The sequence below is a fragment of the Coregonus lavaretus genome, assembly GCF_964263955.1.
Source record: "Coregonus lavaretus genome assembly, chromosome: 5".
Taxonomy (NCBI): domain Eukaryota; kingdom Metazoa; phylum Chordata; class Actinopteri; order Salmoniformes; family Salmonidae; genus Coregonus; species Coregonus lavaretus.
In genome coordinates this window covers 74,505,208-74,522,391 of record NC_139992.1, presented here as the reverse complement: position 1 = coordinate 74,522,391, position 17,184 = coordinate 74,505,208, and the positions used below count along the sequence as shown (strand labels likewise).

Here is a 17,184-nt window from a genome sequence, read left to right as displayed (position 1 = left end):
CGCCTCAGTGATAAGAGGACGACTCCTCCCTCCTCCTCCTCCACATCCCTTCTCTCTTTGTAGTACTGACCTCTTCATTGATCAGAGGGGAGGATAAGACACAGTGACGTGAGGTGATGAGATTAACAGTGTAGCTGTTAAAGCACCTTGAGAAGTGAGACTGTTTTTCTGTCTTTAACACTGGGAACAAAAGACCAGGGAGGTCACTAGGTCATTATAGAAGCTCTCATCACTCAGCACCCATACATTGTCTCCTGATCTCACACACACACACCTCCCTATGGAGTCTTCCTCTCTCTTCCGTTCCCCTCTCTCTCTGTGAGGGTCTCTAGAGATGTAAGGGAGCCGATTTAGCACACTATTCTCTCTGTCTGTCTGTCTGTCTCTATGGAGACTTCTCTCTCGGTCTCTGCTATAGCTTCAGTCATGACGCCTAAACACAGCCAAGTCGAGGCTGTCGAGGTGTGTGTGTGTGTGTGTGTGGTTTCACTCACCATAAAGTGCGGCTGGGTCAGTATCCGTCTGAGCTCCTTGGCGTCGTGGTTCTCCGGGTAACAAGAGATCTCTTCCAGTACCTGTAAGGTAGAGACAACAGCGCAGGGCGTCAGTCAGGGGGCCTTTCTGTAGAGTTAAAGTAGTCCTGCTCAATGCCTGTTCCAACCACACAAACGCAGGAGAGTATGTGTGGACTATTGAGTGACACAGTACATCAACCTCTGACCTGATTATTCCCACATACCCTCTCACACTTCCTAAAACACACCCCTTTAGAACCACTTCAACCCGTAAAAACTTCACTTTGAAATCCGTCAGCCCATGAGCTCCCCCCTCATGGCTTCTCTTAACCAATCAGAGTCCTCATTAGGGCTTCGTCACGCCCCCTGCCTCTCTGAGTGACTTGATTTAGTTCTGCTATGTCACACCTGCCTGCTGAATGTGGCGATGGAGAGGCCTGGCTTGGAGGGGAAGTGTGTATTCTCATCGTAAAACATTAATCCAGTGCCATCGCCATTGATCAATCAGTGTGTGTGTGTGTGTGTTCAAAACTATTGTATCCATTGCCTCATCTCTGATCAATTAAAGACATTCCCACCTCTCAGACCCAAACCCAAACTCATCAGATACAAACCCTTTACATACAGTACTAGTAGGATATTACCAACCTTCTGAGCTGAAACCTGAACAGACCCCGAACTTGAACAATTTACAACCTCTTTTAGAGAGAACACACTCACAGCCACACTACAGGCTCCTTTATAGACTCACACACGTGCTACTGAGCGACAGCCTACATGGGTCCAGCTACAGCCTACATGGGTCCAGCTACAGCCTACATGGGTCCAGCTACAGCCTACATGGGCCTAGCTACAGCCTACATGGGTCCAGCTACAGCCTACATGGGTCCAGCTACAGCCTACATGGGTCCAGCTACAGCCTACATGGGTCCAGCTACAGCCTCACGTATGCATAGTTACAGACAGCTCTACGCTTCGTCCAGTCTCCCTCTGTCAAATACCAAAATGCTTTAAAACAAAACCAACTAGTTTTCGTGTCTATTTTGTTTGTGTGTTTGTTGGGTTGTGAAAGACGTCTGGAGGCTTACATATTCCAGGTGTTTCAAAGCGGCACTTGCGTCGTCTTGGGTGGAGCTCTTTAGACCAGGAGGAGGACACAGGGAGGACAGTTACACATGTGACCTCTGATGATGTCGTTGGTCCTCATAGGAGGAGTCAGGAGTCATTGGGTCAAAGATCAGGGGATTTCAGGAGGGTCGGGGGGGGGTAAAGTTTGATAAAGGTAAAAGATGACGGCGTCGGGGGGTGAAAGGTTAGTGTCTATAGGCTTTGTACAGTCACAGAGACGACGATCAAATCTGTGCCAGTGTGGTATCATTTTAAAGCATTTCAGTGTCGCCAGTGAGGATCAGTAGCAGGAAGCCAAGCAGAGTATTTCAGCAGAAGTCCCTTTAAGTCAATGGTGGGAAAAATAAGAATTTACATTTGGTTCTATGGTGAAATACTGGATCAATGTGTCTAATATTGACTAGAAAGACACTAAGATCAGACCTCAGAAAAAAAGTAAGGATTTTAGCAGAGAGAAAATAACACTACTAGAGGAAGTATGGTAACTAGAGAAACATTACACATACATAAAGGCTCTTGCACGCATTCAGACACACACACAACACCTGTTCAGTCTACCTCCATACAACCTAATCCAACTAGACTAGGTTAAAAGGGAAAACTATGACCCAGACACAACTATAAGCAGGCCATGACTTAGCCCCCTCTAGGACTAGACTGGGTCAACTCTAGTTGGTTCATTAATCAAGTCCTTTAGACACCAAACCCACATAAAGAGTCCCAACACTGCTCTAAATGGCTTTTCCAGTATTAATACAGCTGTGTTTTAGTTTTTCCACCCACTCGCTCTTCTTCTTAGTCAGACATACATTTTAATTGCCCTCCACATACAAAGAGCTCAATACAAACATTTCACACTTACAACACGTGTGCTTGTTTGTCAAAGTCCACACACACACACACACACACACACACACACACAGGACCTACTGAGAAAGTGTAAATAAACAAGCACTCTAAGCTCGTTATTATTTTAATACTGTCTATAAAATGGACAAACAGACTGTGGAATAGCTTCACCAACAATGGGTGTGGAGAACAAAAAAAACGTAATAGGTCCTTTAAGTTTGTGGAAAATACTACATACAGAGCATTTGGAAAGTATTCAGACCCCTTTACCTTTTCCAAATTTTGTTACGTTACAGCCTTATTCTAAAATGGATTAAATAAACCATTTTCCTCATTGATCTACACACAATACCCCATAATGACAAAGCAAAAACAGGTTTTTAAAAAACAGAAATATCTTATTTACATAAGTATTCAGAACCTTTGCTATGATACTCGAAATTGAGCTCAGGTGCATCCTGTTTCCATTGATCATCCTTGAGATGTTTCTACAACTTGATTGGAGTCCACCTGTGGTAAATTCAATTGATTGGACATGATTTGGAAAGGCACACACCTGGCTATATAAGGTCCCACAGTTGAGAGTGCATGTCAGAGCAAAAACCAAGACATGAGGTTGACGGAATTATCCGTAGAGCTCCGAGACAGGATTGTGTCGAGGCATAGATCTGGGGAAGGATACCAAAAAATGTCTGCAGCATTGAAGGTCCCCAAGAACACAGTGGCCTCCATCATTCTTAAATGGAAGAAGTTTGGAACCAACAAGACTCTTCCTAGAGCTGGCCGCCCGGCCAAACTGAGCAATTGGGGGAGAAGGGCTTTGGTCAGCGAGGCCTGAATGCCAAGCGTCACGTCTGGAGGAAACCTGGCACCATCCCTATGGTGAAGCATGGTGGTGGCAGGATCGAGGGAAAGATGAACGAAGCAAAGTACAGAGAGATCATTGATGAAAACCTGCTCAAGAGCGCTCAGGACCTCAGACTGGGGCAAAGGTTCACATTCCAACAGGACAACGACCTTAAGCACACAGCCAAGACAACGCAGGAGTGGCTTCGGGACAAGTCTCTGAATGTCCTTGAGTGGCCTAGCCAGAGCCCAGACTTGAACCCGATCGAACATCTCTGGAGAGACCTGAAAATAGGTGTGCAGCAACACTCCCCATCCAACCTGACAGAGCTTGAGAGGATCTGTAGAGAAGAATGGGAGAAACTCCCCAAATACAGGTGTGCCAAGATTGTAACCTCATACCCAAGACTCTAATCGCTGCCAAAGGTGCTTCAACAAAGTACTGAGTAAAGGGTCTGAATACTTATGCTTTGTCATTAGGGGGTATTGTATTCCATTCCAAAACAGTTGTCCCCACTGACTGCCCTTGTCCACTTCTCTTTCAGGGGGAAACCTTTTGGAATGAAACACAGGGCTTCACTCTTTGACAGTTTAGTAGTTTCAAACTGTCTGGATTAAATGACTTCCCAGAATGAGTACCTCTTGTTCCTTCAATCTTCTTAACAAATAAGCCATGTTGGCCAACCTACTATAGGCCCAGTTTATAAACCCATCTGACCCCTACAATCTGATTCAAGATTAGAGTCATACCCTTCTAGTCAATACCTTCTTCATCGGTTTCATTCAAACACTGACCCCAGGCCAGATTGAACCAATGTTAAACAAGCAGCAGATACCCAAAGAACGCTTAGGAAGTAGATAACAGCAGTGAATAGTTAGATAGGATGTGTCTGAAATTACACCCTATTCCCCATATAGGGCACTACTTTTGACTACTTCTGACCAGAGCCACATAAGGCTGTGGTCAAAAGTAGTGCACTACATGGGAAATAGGGTGTTATTTGAGATGTGAACATAATGAATAGTAGAATGAGGGTGATGAGAGATGTGTTAATAACTAGAGCCTTGTTGGTAAAGAAGAGTGTGTGATCAAGGCAGAGGCATAGGAAGCAGCGTGTGATCTATAGAGTTGATCATGTGATCAATCATCATCAATAATATCATATAGGCCTACACAAGCATGGTGATAAGCACACAACATTATATCAGTATGTGTGTGTGTCTGCTCACCTCTTTGGCTCTCTGCACAGCATCGCTAGAGGGGTTTCTGATCTGGGGGGAGGACTTGGTGTTGATCTTGTCGTAAAGCTGAAACAACACGACACACAACATTGATCGACAATAAATGGCTCATGGTGAATCATTTCAATGGGTGAATTATACATTTTGTTCTCTCTCTCTCTGTACTCAGAATTACCTGTTGTCTTTAGTGCCAGGCTCTCATCAATGCGGACAATTGCTTGCTTTCATTTAAACATTAAATAAGATTTACAATGTAGGGAAAATATATAGTTCATGATGCAGACTGAAAGAGGAGCAACACTGGTTCTGTTTGCAATGAACCAGCTGACTATACAAGATCATCTGTTGAGGTTGTGTGTGTGCGTATGAATCAGTGTCTCCACACAGTGAGTAGTCTCCACTAACCAACCAAGACAAGCAGAGCAGTTGTGTGTAAGACACAAAGAAAAGTCTGGTTCAATGTTCACACTACTGAGAGGAGAAGAAGAGAGCTCAGTTGAAAAGTCAGCCATAAAATAACATGATAGAAAAATGTAACTCATGATCTTCATAGGAATGTGTGTTGAATAATGTAATACTTTTCTGGACATCAAAGGAGAGCAGCGGACATCATAAGACAGCACGTACATGTACACGTGCGCGCGCACACACAGCTCTTTCAAAAGAGGCATTTCCCCATAGCTCCTGCCCAGAGAGACAAGGCAGACAAATAGTACTAATCACAAGTACCACAGGTCTCAGCCATGGGTTTAGGCAAGAATCACAAACATGGTATGAAAACAGTTAACAGTGAAGCAGCTAACATTTAGTTAATGTGTATTTCTCACATAGAAGTCTAAACTACAGCTGGGAACGGTCCCGTTTTTCTAGAAATGTACATTCTGTGGCTATCCTTCTGTGAACTTATTTGTATGAACACTAACACAGTGATATTCAGACAGTATTATCATGCGAAGTCTGCTGTGTGTGTCATTCCTCAGTATTTGATGGGAAAAGGAAGAGAGCATTCTGAATGTTTGAGATGTCTGTGGTGCCTGGGTCGGCAGTGGGAGATAGAGTCAACCATGTTTGGACAGATGTCTGTGTGCTATTTGTGTGTGTGTGTATGTATGTATACGTGTGGGGGAGTGCATGGGGAGGCTGAGCACTAGACACCTGCTGTTCCTGGGAAAGTTCAGAGGCTCTGTCTCTCTCTGTCTGCTCCTACTGTGTAAGGCTGACATGAGAACTAGGGTCTAGTTTTTTCTGCATAGAAAAGTCTTGGGCGGGCCGCATAAGTGTTTTTTCGGGCCGCCTATGTCCGAACAGTACAAGGATGGAAAAATATTTTCAGTGTAAACTTAAACAACTAAAACCAAGATATAAATGATGTAGAAAGGATAATGGACCTATATATATTTTTTAATAAGATCATCTTTGAGAACTAACAATAACCAAAAATAAAAGCTGGACAGTCTGGGAGAATCTAAAATTCAACAAATGATGCATTCAGGAGTATTTTTGTCATGACATGGGGCATAACCGCGGGAAGTAGGGGTGCTGAGGGTGCTGCAGCACCCCCTGAAAAATCGGAAGTAATACAAAGAATATATTTAATAATAATAATATTAATAATAATATTAGAAAATTAAACAATTCCACAAAAGTAGTGCACTGGGCTTTTACAACTCCAGTATTAACAGACCGATATAGCCATCTGCAGGGTCATGGGAACCATACACACGCACCCACACATGAAGACACATACAGACACACACACAGTCACACACACACACACTGCTTATGTTTGAGTAGGTGTATATGTGTGAAGTCTTGGCAGCTAACAGGAAATGCTATTTTCAGATCTGCTCGCTATGTTCAGATGTGATGACAAAAACTGTCTTATAAAACTGCCTCTAAGTATTCTTACTGTAGGACATACTGTATGAACTTTACACTTGGCACTTACTTCAAACTACTAATGCGGCTACGTGCTACCATTATCAAAGATCTTACAGATTGCTTATCAAAACCAAACATATTCAGAAAAAAGTGTATATACACATCTCTTAAAATATAGTCATGTAACATATCACTAATTTGCCTAACTGTCAAACAGTTGTCTGAAGTTAGTCAACAATGTTCTCCCTAAAAGGATACACACACAAATGTGTGCACACGCTCACACACACACTGAAACAACAAGACCGACTCACCAACCAGATCCCAAGCAGTAGCCAAACACCCTAACCCAGAAGAGAATACGCACAACAAGCACTAAGCTAGCTTAGCATCTAGACTAGGCTACTGTTAGTCCATTCCGTTTCCAGTGGGTCTGTAGTTTCCCTGAGCCTCTCTGTGTGCGAGTAGAGAGGATGGTAACGTCAGCCCTACAGATGTACTCACAGATACCCTACTGCAGGAGTCTGGAGCCTGGAGTCACACAGCAGTGAAAGGGGCTAAGGCCTGACAATAGCACCCAGAGTCTGGGTCTTTCTCGCTCTCCTTGTTTCTGTCGCTTTTCAGAGCTGGATTGTGGGAGTCTCTCTCTCTTTTCAGTGAAGGAGTCTGGGTCTCCTCTTTCTCTCAATTTTCAGTGCAGGAGTGTGATCTCTCTCTCGCTCTCTCTCTCTCTCTCTCTCTAATGGGAATCTTCAGCAACAGGTTCCAAGTGAAAGGCCTTCCCAGGGAGAGAGAGTTGGAGACAAGTCTTCCTCTCTTTCTCCTCTTTTCTTCTTGCACCCATTCAGCCCCTGGCAACTGGGGCAGGGTCTGTAAGCAACAGCTTCCTCCCCAACTCCCTCATCCTCCCCCTTCCTCCCTTTTCCACTAACCCTTTTCTAACACTCTATTTGGTAACTCCCTTTCCCAACCCCCCCCTCAACTTCAGATATTGTAGGCCTTATAAGTTCATAAAACACATGAATGCGCGCACACACACTAACACAGATCAACTAACTCAGCCTTCTATAGATAAGTAATTAATAAACAAGCAAACAAACCATCCCACGGCACAGGGTCAACAGAGTTATCGTTAGCCAACCAACCTAGATAACGGTTTGTGTTATGACTGTGTCAAGTCAGTTGCCAGAAGCTGCATAAACTGCTATACTTTGTGATGAAGGGTGTGATTCAAGTGTTACGAAGACCCCTACAGGATTAAGATAAGAGTTTTTTAGAGTCAACAGGCCTCAAGTGAACTCTAAGCCCTTTAGTAAAACCTGGTTTCCCCTAGCCAGATAGCCTTCAGTCACATACATGGCACGCGCGCGCGCACACACACACACACACAGCCAGACAGCCGCTCTCCTAATGTGGCATGAAATCATGAGCGCAGCATAGTTTCCCTCTGCAGGGTGTGTGTATGAGTATGTGAGTGGGTGTGTGTGTGTTTTGGCAGTGAACTGCTGATGCCCTCTGGAGCAGAGAGGTTTGGTGTTTGGCTGGCTGCTATGAGTTCCGGGTGACAGACAAAACACAGAAAACACTGGCAAGAGAGAGGGACAGAGAAAGAGAGAGGGAGAGAGAAAGAGTGAGATAAATAGCGAGGGGGGGGGGGCAGGGGAAAAGGATAATAAAATATCCATCTACCACTTCCATTCTGTAAGTACAACATGACAATATGGTTGCACAATCTTTCTCCCACCTATATCCACTTGTTTTCATGTCAACAAGGGAATGTGTCTACAGGCAGGGGCTAGATAGCTAGCTAAAGGAAATGAGCCGTTAATGTAGTCAGCTAGGACCTACAGACAAAATGGAGTTAGCATATTGGAGTTTCGGAGTGTCTGACCTACAGCTAAACTCCCCTCCGCCATATAGATATGAGTTAGTCACTCAGTCAGTCAGAGAGAGGAGGATAAAGATGACTCATTGTCACAGCTAACATGGTGCAGATAGCGTCATCTAATGACAGAAACAACACTATCTGTCTGACTTACATTTTAGTGGCCTGACTAGCAGTATGTCTGCCTATGTGTTTGTCTCATTCTGTGTGTGTAGATGTGTGTGTATGTAGTCCACTCAAATCTAGTGTCATGCGTATACTTGTGTGTTTGTGTGTGTGTTTGTCTACTCACGTCTAGTAGTGTGTGTAGATGCTCGTCTTGGAAGACACTGTGAAGGAAGTCCATATCTTTCTCACTGCAGTCGGTCAACGCATGGATCTCCTCGAGACTGTCCAGCACCTGAGAGACAGCCCCTGTACACACACACAATGCACGCAAACGCACATGTCAAACCAGACAATCCATAATCAGTCAGTCAGTTATGTAGGCAACGCAACAGAACAATACAAGAGAATACATTGAACAGGAAATGGCAAAAGGGACAAATAATGCAAGATAAAACAAAATGGACAATCACAAAGCACACACAAGCAGGATCTAGGTGTGTAAGAGTTGAGTGCTAGAGAACTAGGGACAACACAGACAGATACAGAACACACACACAGAGCAGTATATACCTAGAGGAGGGATACCTACTTTCTGCTGCTAGTAGTCCTATCAGGAGGGCAGCATTAACACAAACACAGAGTTTAAGTTTAGACAAATTGACTAAGTTATCATTCTCATATAGGGACTACATGGACACAGGAATGGTAAAGAATAACTAGAATCGTGGCTGAAACATTCTCTGAAAACAGTACAGACCATCCAAAGATTTCAGAGGTGCTGAATTGACTTGTTAGTCCAACAAAAATAAAAGCAGTACTGTGTCAGAGGTTAGACACTCCACTCATGCAGTAACACCTGATTGAAATGATAAACTATGTGTGTATGTCTTCAGTAGAGACCATGATTTACAGTGTTGGGCTGGAACAAAAGCCTGCAAGCCCAGTACAGTAGCTCTCCAGGACTGAAGTTTGAGAAGCCTGTGTAAGAGTTAGAGCACTAAAGAAGATACTTGAAAAAGACAGAAACACATAGGACAAAGGGAAAGGGGGATACCTAGTCAGTTGTACAACTGAATGCATTCAACTGAAATGTGTCTTCTGCATTTAACCCAACCCCTCTGAATCAGAGAGGTGCGGGGGGCTGCCTTAATCGACATCCACGTCATCGGCGCCCGGGGAACAGGAACCCAGAGTGGTAAATATTGACACATATTGATGTGTTTGTGTGTGATTCCTACCTGAGGTTGTGTCAGAATGTCAGGGAGCTTCTATAATGTGTGTGTGTGTGTGCGTGTGCATGCAAACGTGTGTGTGTATGCATGTGTGTGTGTGTGCAAACGTGTATGTGTTTGTATGTGTGTGTTCCTCCTACCCGAGGATGTGGGGTCTTCACAGAAGTCAGGCATTTCCTCTGGTGGATCTCCGTAGAAGGAGTTAAACTTGTGGCTGGAAACTGCTGCCAGTACGGCTCCCTGAGACAGACACAGACAGTTAGACAAACTATCTTCCATGTCAGCACCAAACGTTTCAAAACAATAACACTCCTATTGTCATTCCAACTAGAAAAGGAAAGTAGAATTTGGGGGGCTTACCTTGAGCTTTCTCCTGGCGTTGAACTTCCTCAGCTGTTCCACTGTCTCTAGCAGGTGGATCTTATAGGCATAACGGTCTCTCTCCTGATCAACGCATACACAATCTCACTTTACTAGCCTTTCAGTAGCCCAAGAAGACGCTGTTTGTGTGTGTATATGTGTGTGTTTGTACACTGTAAAGGTGTTGCAGTGAATTTGACAGTAACTTACAGGCAGCTCATTGGCATAAGTGACTGTATTTAATATTACAGTAAACCTACTGTAATCTAAATACAGTATCAAAGCAATGACTGTGTAATGGCATACAGTACAATACCATAGAATTTACTGTATTACACTGTAAAAAAGTAAATGCTATCTTAACTGTAATGAATAAATTAATGAATGGATGGATGAAATTCATTGACGGTATTGGGGTTTATATTTCACAGTATTATACTGTAATTACAATGGGATTGGTGCAAGCAGGTTGGCTGCTAGGTTAATACATTACAGCATATCAATATTTGTTGTTTTATATAACTTCCACTTCTAGAGGCCTTAACAAAGGCTTCCAAACTGACAGCAACTACAGGGCAAAATAGACCAAAAGGACATGGCAAAATGTTCAACCATTAAAGGTTTAAGACTAACTGCCACTAACTGTCCCCTATAGATTTGTGATGGGGCACTACTACCACATAGCAGTTAGATTTCTACAGCACTTTCACGAACGTGTGCATCAAATATAGCCTCTCTCAAGGCACACCTCAAAATATGTCAATGAGCCAGAAACAACAATACCATGCACCCATTTGTGGACAAAATATTTTTGGCACTGCAAACATACGATACGGTACTGTATTCTGTGGGATGGAATTACAGTACCATTCGAAATACAGCCCCTCCCCCCCACACACACAAAATGTTCACACAATGCACCATCATTTACAGTATGCTGTGATCCAGTAGGGGTTAAGGCAGACTGTGTGTGTGTGTACCTTGAGCCAGGGGTGGTTGAGTGCCTCGTAGACAGTGATTCTCTCTGCAGGATCCAGCATGAGCATCCGTCTCACCAGGTCCTTAGCGCTCTCTGAGATATGACCCCATTGCCTGGGGTTTAACTGGAGACACACACGGAGAGAGAGAAAAGCACACACACATTTTCAGGTGGGATAAGGCTACTAATACCATAGGCACAGAGTGGAGTTATTATTGTACACATCATTGTGTGGTGGAGTTTTGTAAATCAACTACTACCTTGTATTTGCCTCTGCAGATGGCTTCAAACAGGCGTTCCTTGGTGCCGTAGAAGGGCAGGCAGCCAGACAGCAGGATGAACAGGATGACTCCACAGCCCCACACGTCTACTGGCTTACCATAAGGCTCCCTCTTCACCACCTCTGGGGCCATGAAGTGGGGTGTTCCTACACGACCTGTAGGGAAGAGACAAAGGGTAGACACACATTCAGTCATACACATTTCTCATTTTTTCACACCTGTGACAATATGAAGTACACGTCTTGTGATAGATTACATCAAATCCTTGAAAGTTACCAACAAATCTGGTAGTTCGAAAGTTTCCAGTAATATACATTCCCTTTGCAACCCTAGCCTAGGCTAATCACCCATTCAGTTGTTCAAAAAATTATTTCAGAAAGCAAAATTATGGAAACACCACCTCTCCAAAACCTGAGCCGAATAGACTATCCTAGAAGGGTGCCCATGAATCCCCTGGCCCAAACTCAACTCAAAGCCCAGGGGAGAAAAAGTATTCTACAGCTCAAGTCAAGAGTGAGAATTGGATGCTGGAATGTCAGAACATTACACCAGACAGATAAGCCACAACAATCAAACCACACCCCCAAGCCAATTCACATTTGGCTTCTGTCATGGCCGCCAGCATTTCTTGAGGAGCAAGCCAAAAAACGAGGCCAAATCAGCGGGTGCAGTTCCCCTTTAAGTCAAGTAAGTTGCAAGTGTGGACACACTAACGCGCACACACACACACAGAATATCACTTTCACTTGTTTTTTCTGAACAGAATGTCACTTCTAATGAATATAAAAGAAGAAGTGTTATTTCTTCTGGTTTCAGAAGCCACAAACTACCCAAGAAACCGGAACATCATTTATTTTCATATTCAACTCAGATCAAAAATCTAATCTACTACAACTCTCTACTACGCATCTGACAGTGTGTGTTTGTGTGTGTGTTTTCAAGTTTAAAGTTATATTTGTCACATGCACAAGTACAGTGAAATGCTTAACTTGCAACCCCCCCCCCCAAAAAAATAAAATAAAAAATGAGATAAGAAATAAGAAAGGAAGAAAAACAAATGGAGAGTGTAAGCTACATACAAAGGAGTGCCAGTACCAAATGTACAGTGTGCAAGGATACTGGAGTATTCGAGGTATATACAGTGAGGGAAAAAAGTATTTGATCCCCTGCTGATTTTGTACGTTTGCCCACTGACAAAGAAATTATCAGTCTATAATTTTAATGGTAGGTTTCTTTGAACAGTGAGAGACAGAATAACAACAAAAAAATCCAGAAAAACGCATGTAAAAAAATAAATAAATTGATTTGCATTTTAATGAGGGAAATAAGTATTTGACCCCCTCTCAATCAGAAAGATTTCTGGCTCCAAGGTGTCTTTTATACAGGTAACGAGCTGAGATTAGGAGCACACTCTTAAAGGGAGTGCTCCTAATCTCAGCTTGTTACCTGTATAAAAGACACCTGTCCACAAAAGCAATCAATCAGATTCCAAACTCTCCACCATGGCCAAGACCAAAGAGCTCTCCAAGGATGTCAGGGACAAGATTGTAGACCTACACAAGGCTGGAATGGGCTACAAGACCATCGCCAAGCAGCTTGGTGAGAAGGTGACAACAGTTGGTGCGATTATTCGCTAAATGGAAGAAACACAAAAGAACTGTCAATCTCCCTCGGCCTGGGGCTCCATGCAAGATCTCACCTCGTGGAGTTGCAATGATCATGAGAACGGTGAGGAATCAGCCCAGAACTACACGGGAGGATCTTGTCAGTGATCTCAAGGCAGCTGGGACCATAGTCACCAAGAAAACAATTGGTAACACACTACGCCGTGAAGGACTGAAATCCTGCAGCGCCCACAAGGTCCCCCTGCTCATGAAAGCACATATACAGGGCAGTCTGAAGTTTGCCAATGAACATCTGAATGATTCAGAGGAGAACTGGGTGAAAGTGTTGTGGTCAGATGAGACCAAAATCGAGCTCTTTGACATCAACTCGCTGTGTTTGGAGGTGGTGGAATGCTGCCTATGACCCCAAGAACATCATCCCCACCGTCAAACATGGAGGTGGAAACATTATGCTTTGGGGGTGTTTTTCTGCTAAGGGGACAGGACAACTTCACCGCATCAAAGGGATGATGGACGGGGCCAAATCTTGGGTGAGAACCTCCTTCCCTCAGCCAGGGCATTGAAAATGGGTCGTGTATGGGTTTTCCAGCATGACAATGACCCAAAACACACGGCCAAGGCAACAAAGGAGTGGCTCAAGAAGAAGCACATTAAGGTCCTGGAGTGGCCTAGCCAGTCTCCAGATCTTAATCCCATAGAAAATCTGTGGAGGGAGCTGAAGGTTCAAGTTGCCAAACGTCAGCCTCGAAACCTTAATGACTTGGAGAAGATCTGCAAAGAGGAGTGGAACAAAATCCCTCCTGAGATGTGTGCAAACCTGGTGGCCAACTACAAGAAACGTCTGACCTCTGTGATTGCCAACAAGGGTTTTGCCACCAAGTACTAAGTCATGTTTTTGCAGAGGGGTCAAATACTTATTACCCTCATTAAAATGCAAATCAATTTATAAAAATTTTGACATGCGTTTTTCTGGATTTTTTTGTTGTTATTCTGTCTCTCACTGTTCAAATAAACCTACCATTAAAATTACAGACTGATCATGTCTTTGTCAGTGGGAAAACGTACAAAATCAGCAGGGGATCAAATACTTTTTCCCTCACTGTACAGTAGATACTAATATATACATGTAAACAGGAATAATAGTGACCAGTAGCAGGATAAATATATAGGTACAATTGTAATAGCAATCAATAATCAATTAACAGCAGCGTAATGGTAGTAATACATGTAATCAATAATAATTTTAGCAGCAGCGTAGGTGTGAGGGGTTGTGTGCATGTGGTGTAAGTGTGTGGCGTCAGTAATGAGTGTTTGAGTGAGTGGGTGTATGTGAGTAGGTGTGTGTGCGTGTGAGTAAGAGTGACAGTGAAGGTGTGTGTCTGAGTGGGTAGAGACCTGTGGATGGGCATAGAGTCAGTGTGGATAGTCTGTGGGAGAGGGAGAGCAGTAGTTATTAGCCATTTAACAGTCTTATGGCCAGGGGATAGAAGCTGTTTAGGAGTCTGTTGGTCTGAGCCTTGATACCCCGGTACTGCCTGCCGGACGGGAACATGGTGAACAGTCCATGTCTTGGGTGGCTGGAGTATTTGGCAATTTAGGTGTGTGTGTGCGCGAACACGAGGCGTTGACCAGACATAGTCAGGTCTAATTCGTATTCTAAGGTCAGGCCACGTACACAGGTGTGTAGTTTCAACTTCCTGTTAAAACACACGTGTCAGCTCTCATGCAACTACAGTCATTGTTAGTAAGAGGACATTTTAACATTGGGTCAAACCAATGTGTGAAGAAAGCTGATAGTTGATGTGTCAATATGAGTAATGCATTACAATGCATCAGGGATGGAGATACATATCTATTCCTCCCTGATTCAGTGTGAATGGATAGAACTGGGGAGCATAGTGTGTTGGTTTATCTTGTCTGCTGTGAAAAACACTCATTCAAATGTAATGTTAACCTAACAATTCATTAATACATCTGGTACCCTACATGTGGCATTACCCTTAGAGCGACTGAACACACTGATTACGCATGTGTTTCTCTGTTGCTCATTAAGACACATTTGATTGAAGTCTTGGGGTGTGGTTCGATGTGGCAGTTACGGATGTTTGTCCCCCATGAGACACCATAGGAACAAAGCCAGTATTACTTCCTCAAAATTGTCAGAATTAATTTAATTTAAGAAATCTGTAATTAATTAACTTTTTTGCCAAGGAGGTTTTAGTCGCGCAATTTTCTATCTAGCTAAGACATTTGGTGCAGTATTTCTCATGTAAATAAATGTGTGACCTGTTGCTTTATGTTGCGTTGATGGGCAGGTCTGTCTCACTGTCTTTGTGTTCTGCGGTAGGATTGGATAAAACGCAACAACCGCAGCTGTGTATCCTACGTTAGTGGGCAAGTTAGCATTGTCGAAATCAAAACCCAACCTTCAAGTCATGACGAACTCACAAAACACAGTTTTGGACGAAACTGACTTAATTAACAAAATTATCCTATTTTACACTGTAGTCACTACAATAAATATTTCTGACTAATACCGGTGCCACATAGGCTGTTATCTTTAAGATACAGTGCCTTGCAAAAGTATTCATCCCCCTTGGCATTTTTCCTATTTTGTTGCATTACAACCTGTAATTTAAATGGATTTCTATTTGGATTTCATGTAATGGACATACACAAAATTGTCCAAATTGGTGAAGTGAAATGAAAAAAATAACTTGCTTCAAAGAATTCTACAAAATCAATAACGGAAAAGTGGTGGGTGCATATGTATTCATCCCCTTTGCTATGAAGCCCCTAAATAAGATCTGGTGCAACCAATTACCTTCAGAAGTCACATAATTAGTTAAATAAAGTCCACCTGTGTGCAATCTAAGTGACACATGATCTGTCACATGATCTCAGTATATATACACCTGTTCTGAAAGGCCCCAGAGTCTGCAACACCACTAAGCAAGGGGCACCACCAAGCAAGCGGCACCATGAAGACCAAGGAGCTCTCCAAACAGGTCAGGGACAAAGTTGTGGAGAAGTACAGATCAGGGTTGGGTTATAAAAAAATATCTGAAACTTTGAACATCCCACGGAGCATCATTGAATCCATTATTATATGGCACCACAACAAACCTGCCAAGAGAGGGCCGCCCACCAAAACTCACGGACCAGGCAAGGAGGGCATTAATCAGAGAGGCAACAAAGAGACCAAAGATAACCCTGAAGGAGCTGCAAAGCTCCACAGCAGAGATTGGAGTACCTGTCCATAGGACCACTTTAAGCCGTACACTCCACAGAGCTGGGCTTTATGGAAGAGTGGCCAGAAAAAAGCCATTGCTTAAAGAAAAAAATAAGCAAACACGTTTGGTGTTTGCCAAAAGGAATTCGGGAGACTCTCCAAACATATGGAAGAAGGTACTCTGGTCAGATGAGACTAAAATTGACCCTAAGCATACTGCTATAGCAACACTCGAGTGGTTTAAGGGGAAACATTTCAATGTCTTGGAATGGCCTAGTCAAAGCCCAGACCTCAATCCAATTGAGAATCTGTGGTATGACTTAAAGATTGCTGTACACCAGCGGAACCCATCCAACTTGAAGGAGCTGGAGCAGTTTTGCCTTGAAGAATGGGCAAAAACCCCAGTGGCTAGATGTGCCAAGCTTATAGAGACATACCCCAAGAGACTTGCAGCTGTAATTGCTGCAAAAGGTGGCTCTACAAAGTATTGACTTTGGGGGGGGGGTTGAATAGTTATGCACGCTCAAGTTTTCTGTTTTTTGTCTTATTTCTTGTTTGTTTCACAAAAAAAATATTTAACATCTTAAAAGAGGTAGGCATGTTGTGTAAATCAAATGATACAAACCCCCCAAAATCAATTTTATTTCCAGGTTGTAAGGCAACAAAATAGGAAAAATGCCAAGGGGGGTGAATACTTTCGCAAGCCACTGTAAATTGTTTATTGCCTTCAGTTGCGCTTTAAGGGGATAGTTGACCCCAAAAATCTAAGTCTGTCCAATTAAATGGTGACAATCTTTCCCAATTATTTGGTTGTATTATTAATTAACTCTATTTGAATTTACAAATAGCAGAAACAAGCTCATTGCAAGTACTAGTTACAAGTACAGATTACGTTGATAAAAGTTGTATCCTTCTTGTGTGAGAGAGCAAAGTGAGAAGAGAGGCCACTCTCCAATATCCACACTAGCATACCACATTGCATGAAGCAATGTACTGGTCATGCATTCTAAATGGTATACTA

The 17,184-nt window shown here is 43.2% G+C and overlaps 1 protein-coding gene across 14 annotated transcripts in view; it reads right to left on the bottom strand.

Annotated features, from left to right (window-relative positions):
• The window catches only part of LOC311129928 (peripheral plasma membrane protein CASK), a 172,709-nt gene that overhangs the window by 29,222 nt on the left and 126,303 nt on the right, over positions 1 to 17,184 (bottom strand). For 5 of the 14 annotated variants that reach the window (XM_084162481.1, XM_084162488.1, XM_084162491.1 and 2 more), the window contains exons 7-14: positions 11,283 to 11,461; positions 11,027 to 11,149; positions 10,047 to 10,130; positions 9,827 to 9,926; positions 8,639 to 8,760; positions 4,569 to 4,646; positions 1,604 to 1,651; positions 495 to 575 (exon numbers count right to left, since the gene is read on the bottom strand). In XM_084162481.1, coding sequence (XP_084018607.1) covers positions 495 to 575; positions 1,604 to 1,651; positions 4,569 to 4,646; positions 8,639 to 8,760; positions 9,827 to 9,926; positions 10,047 to 10,130; positions 11,027 to 11,149; positions 11,283 to 11,461 — 815 coding nt within the window. The remainder of the gene's footprint in view (positions 1 to 494; positions 576 to 1,603; positions 1,652 to 4,568; positions 4,647 to 8,638; positions 8,761 to 9,826; positions 9,927 to 10,046; positions 10,131 to 11,026; positions 11,150 to 11,282; positions 11,462 to 17,184) is intronic. The other 9 variants (XM_084162487.1, XM_084162486.1, XM_084162482.1 and 6 more) reach the window with 3 other exon arrangements.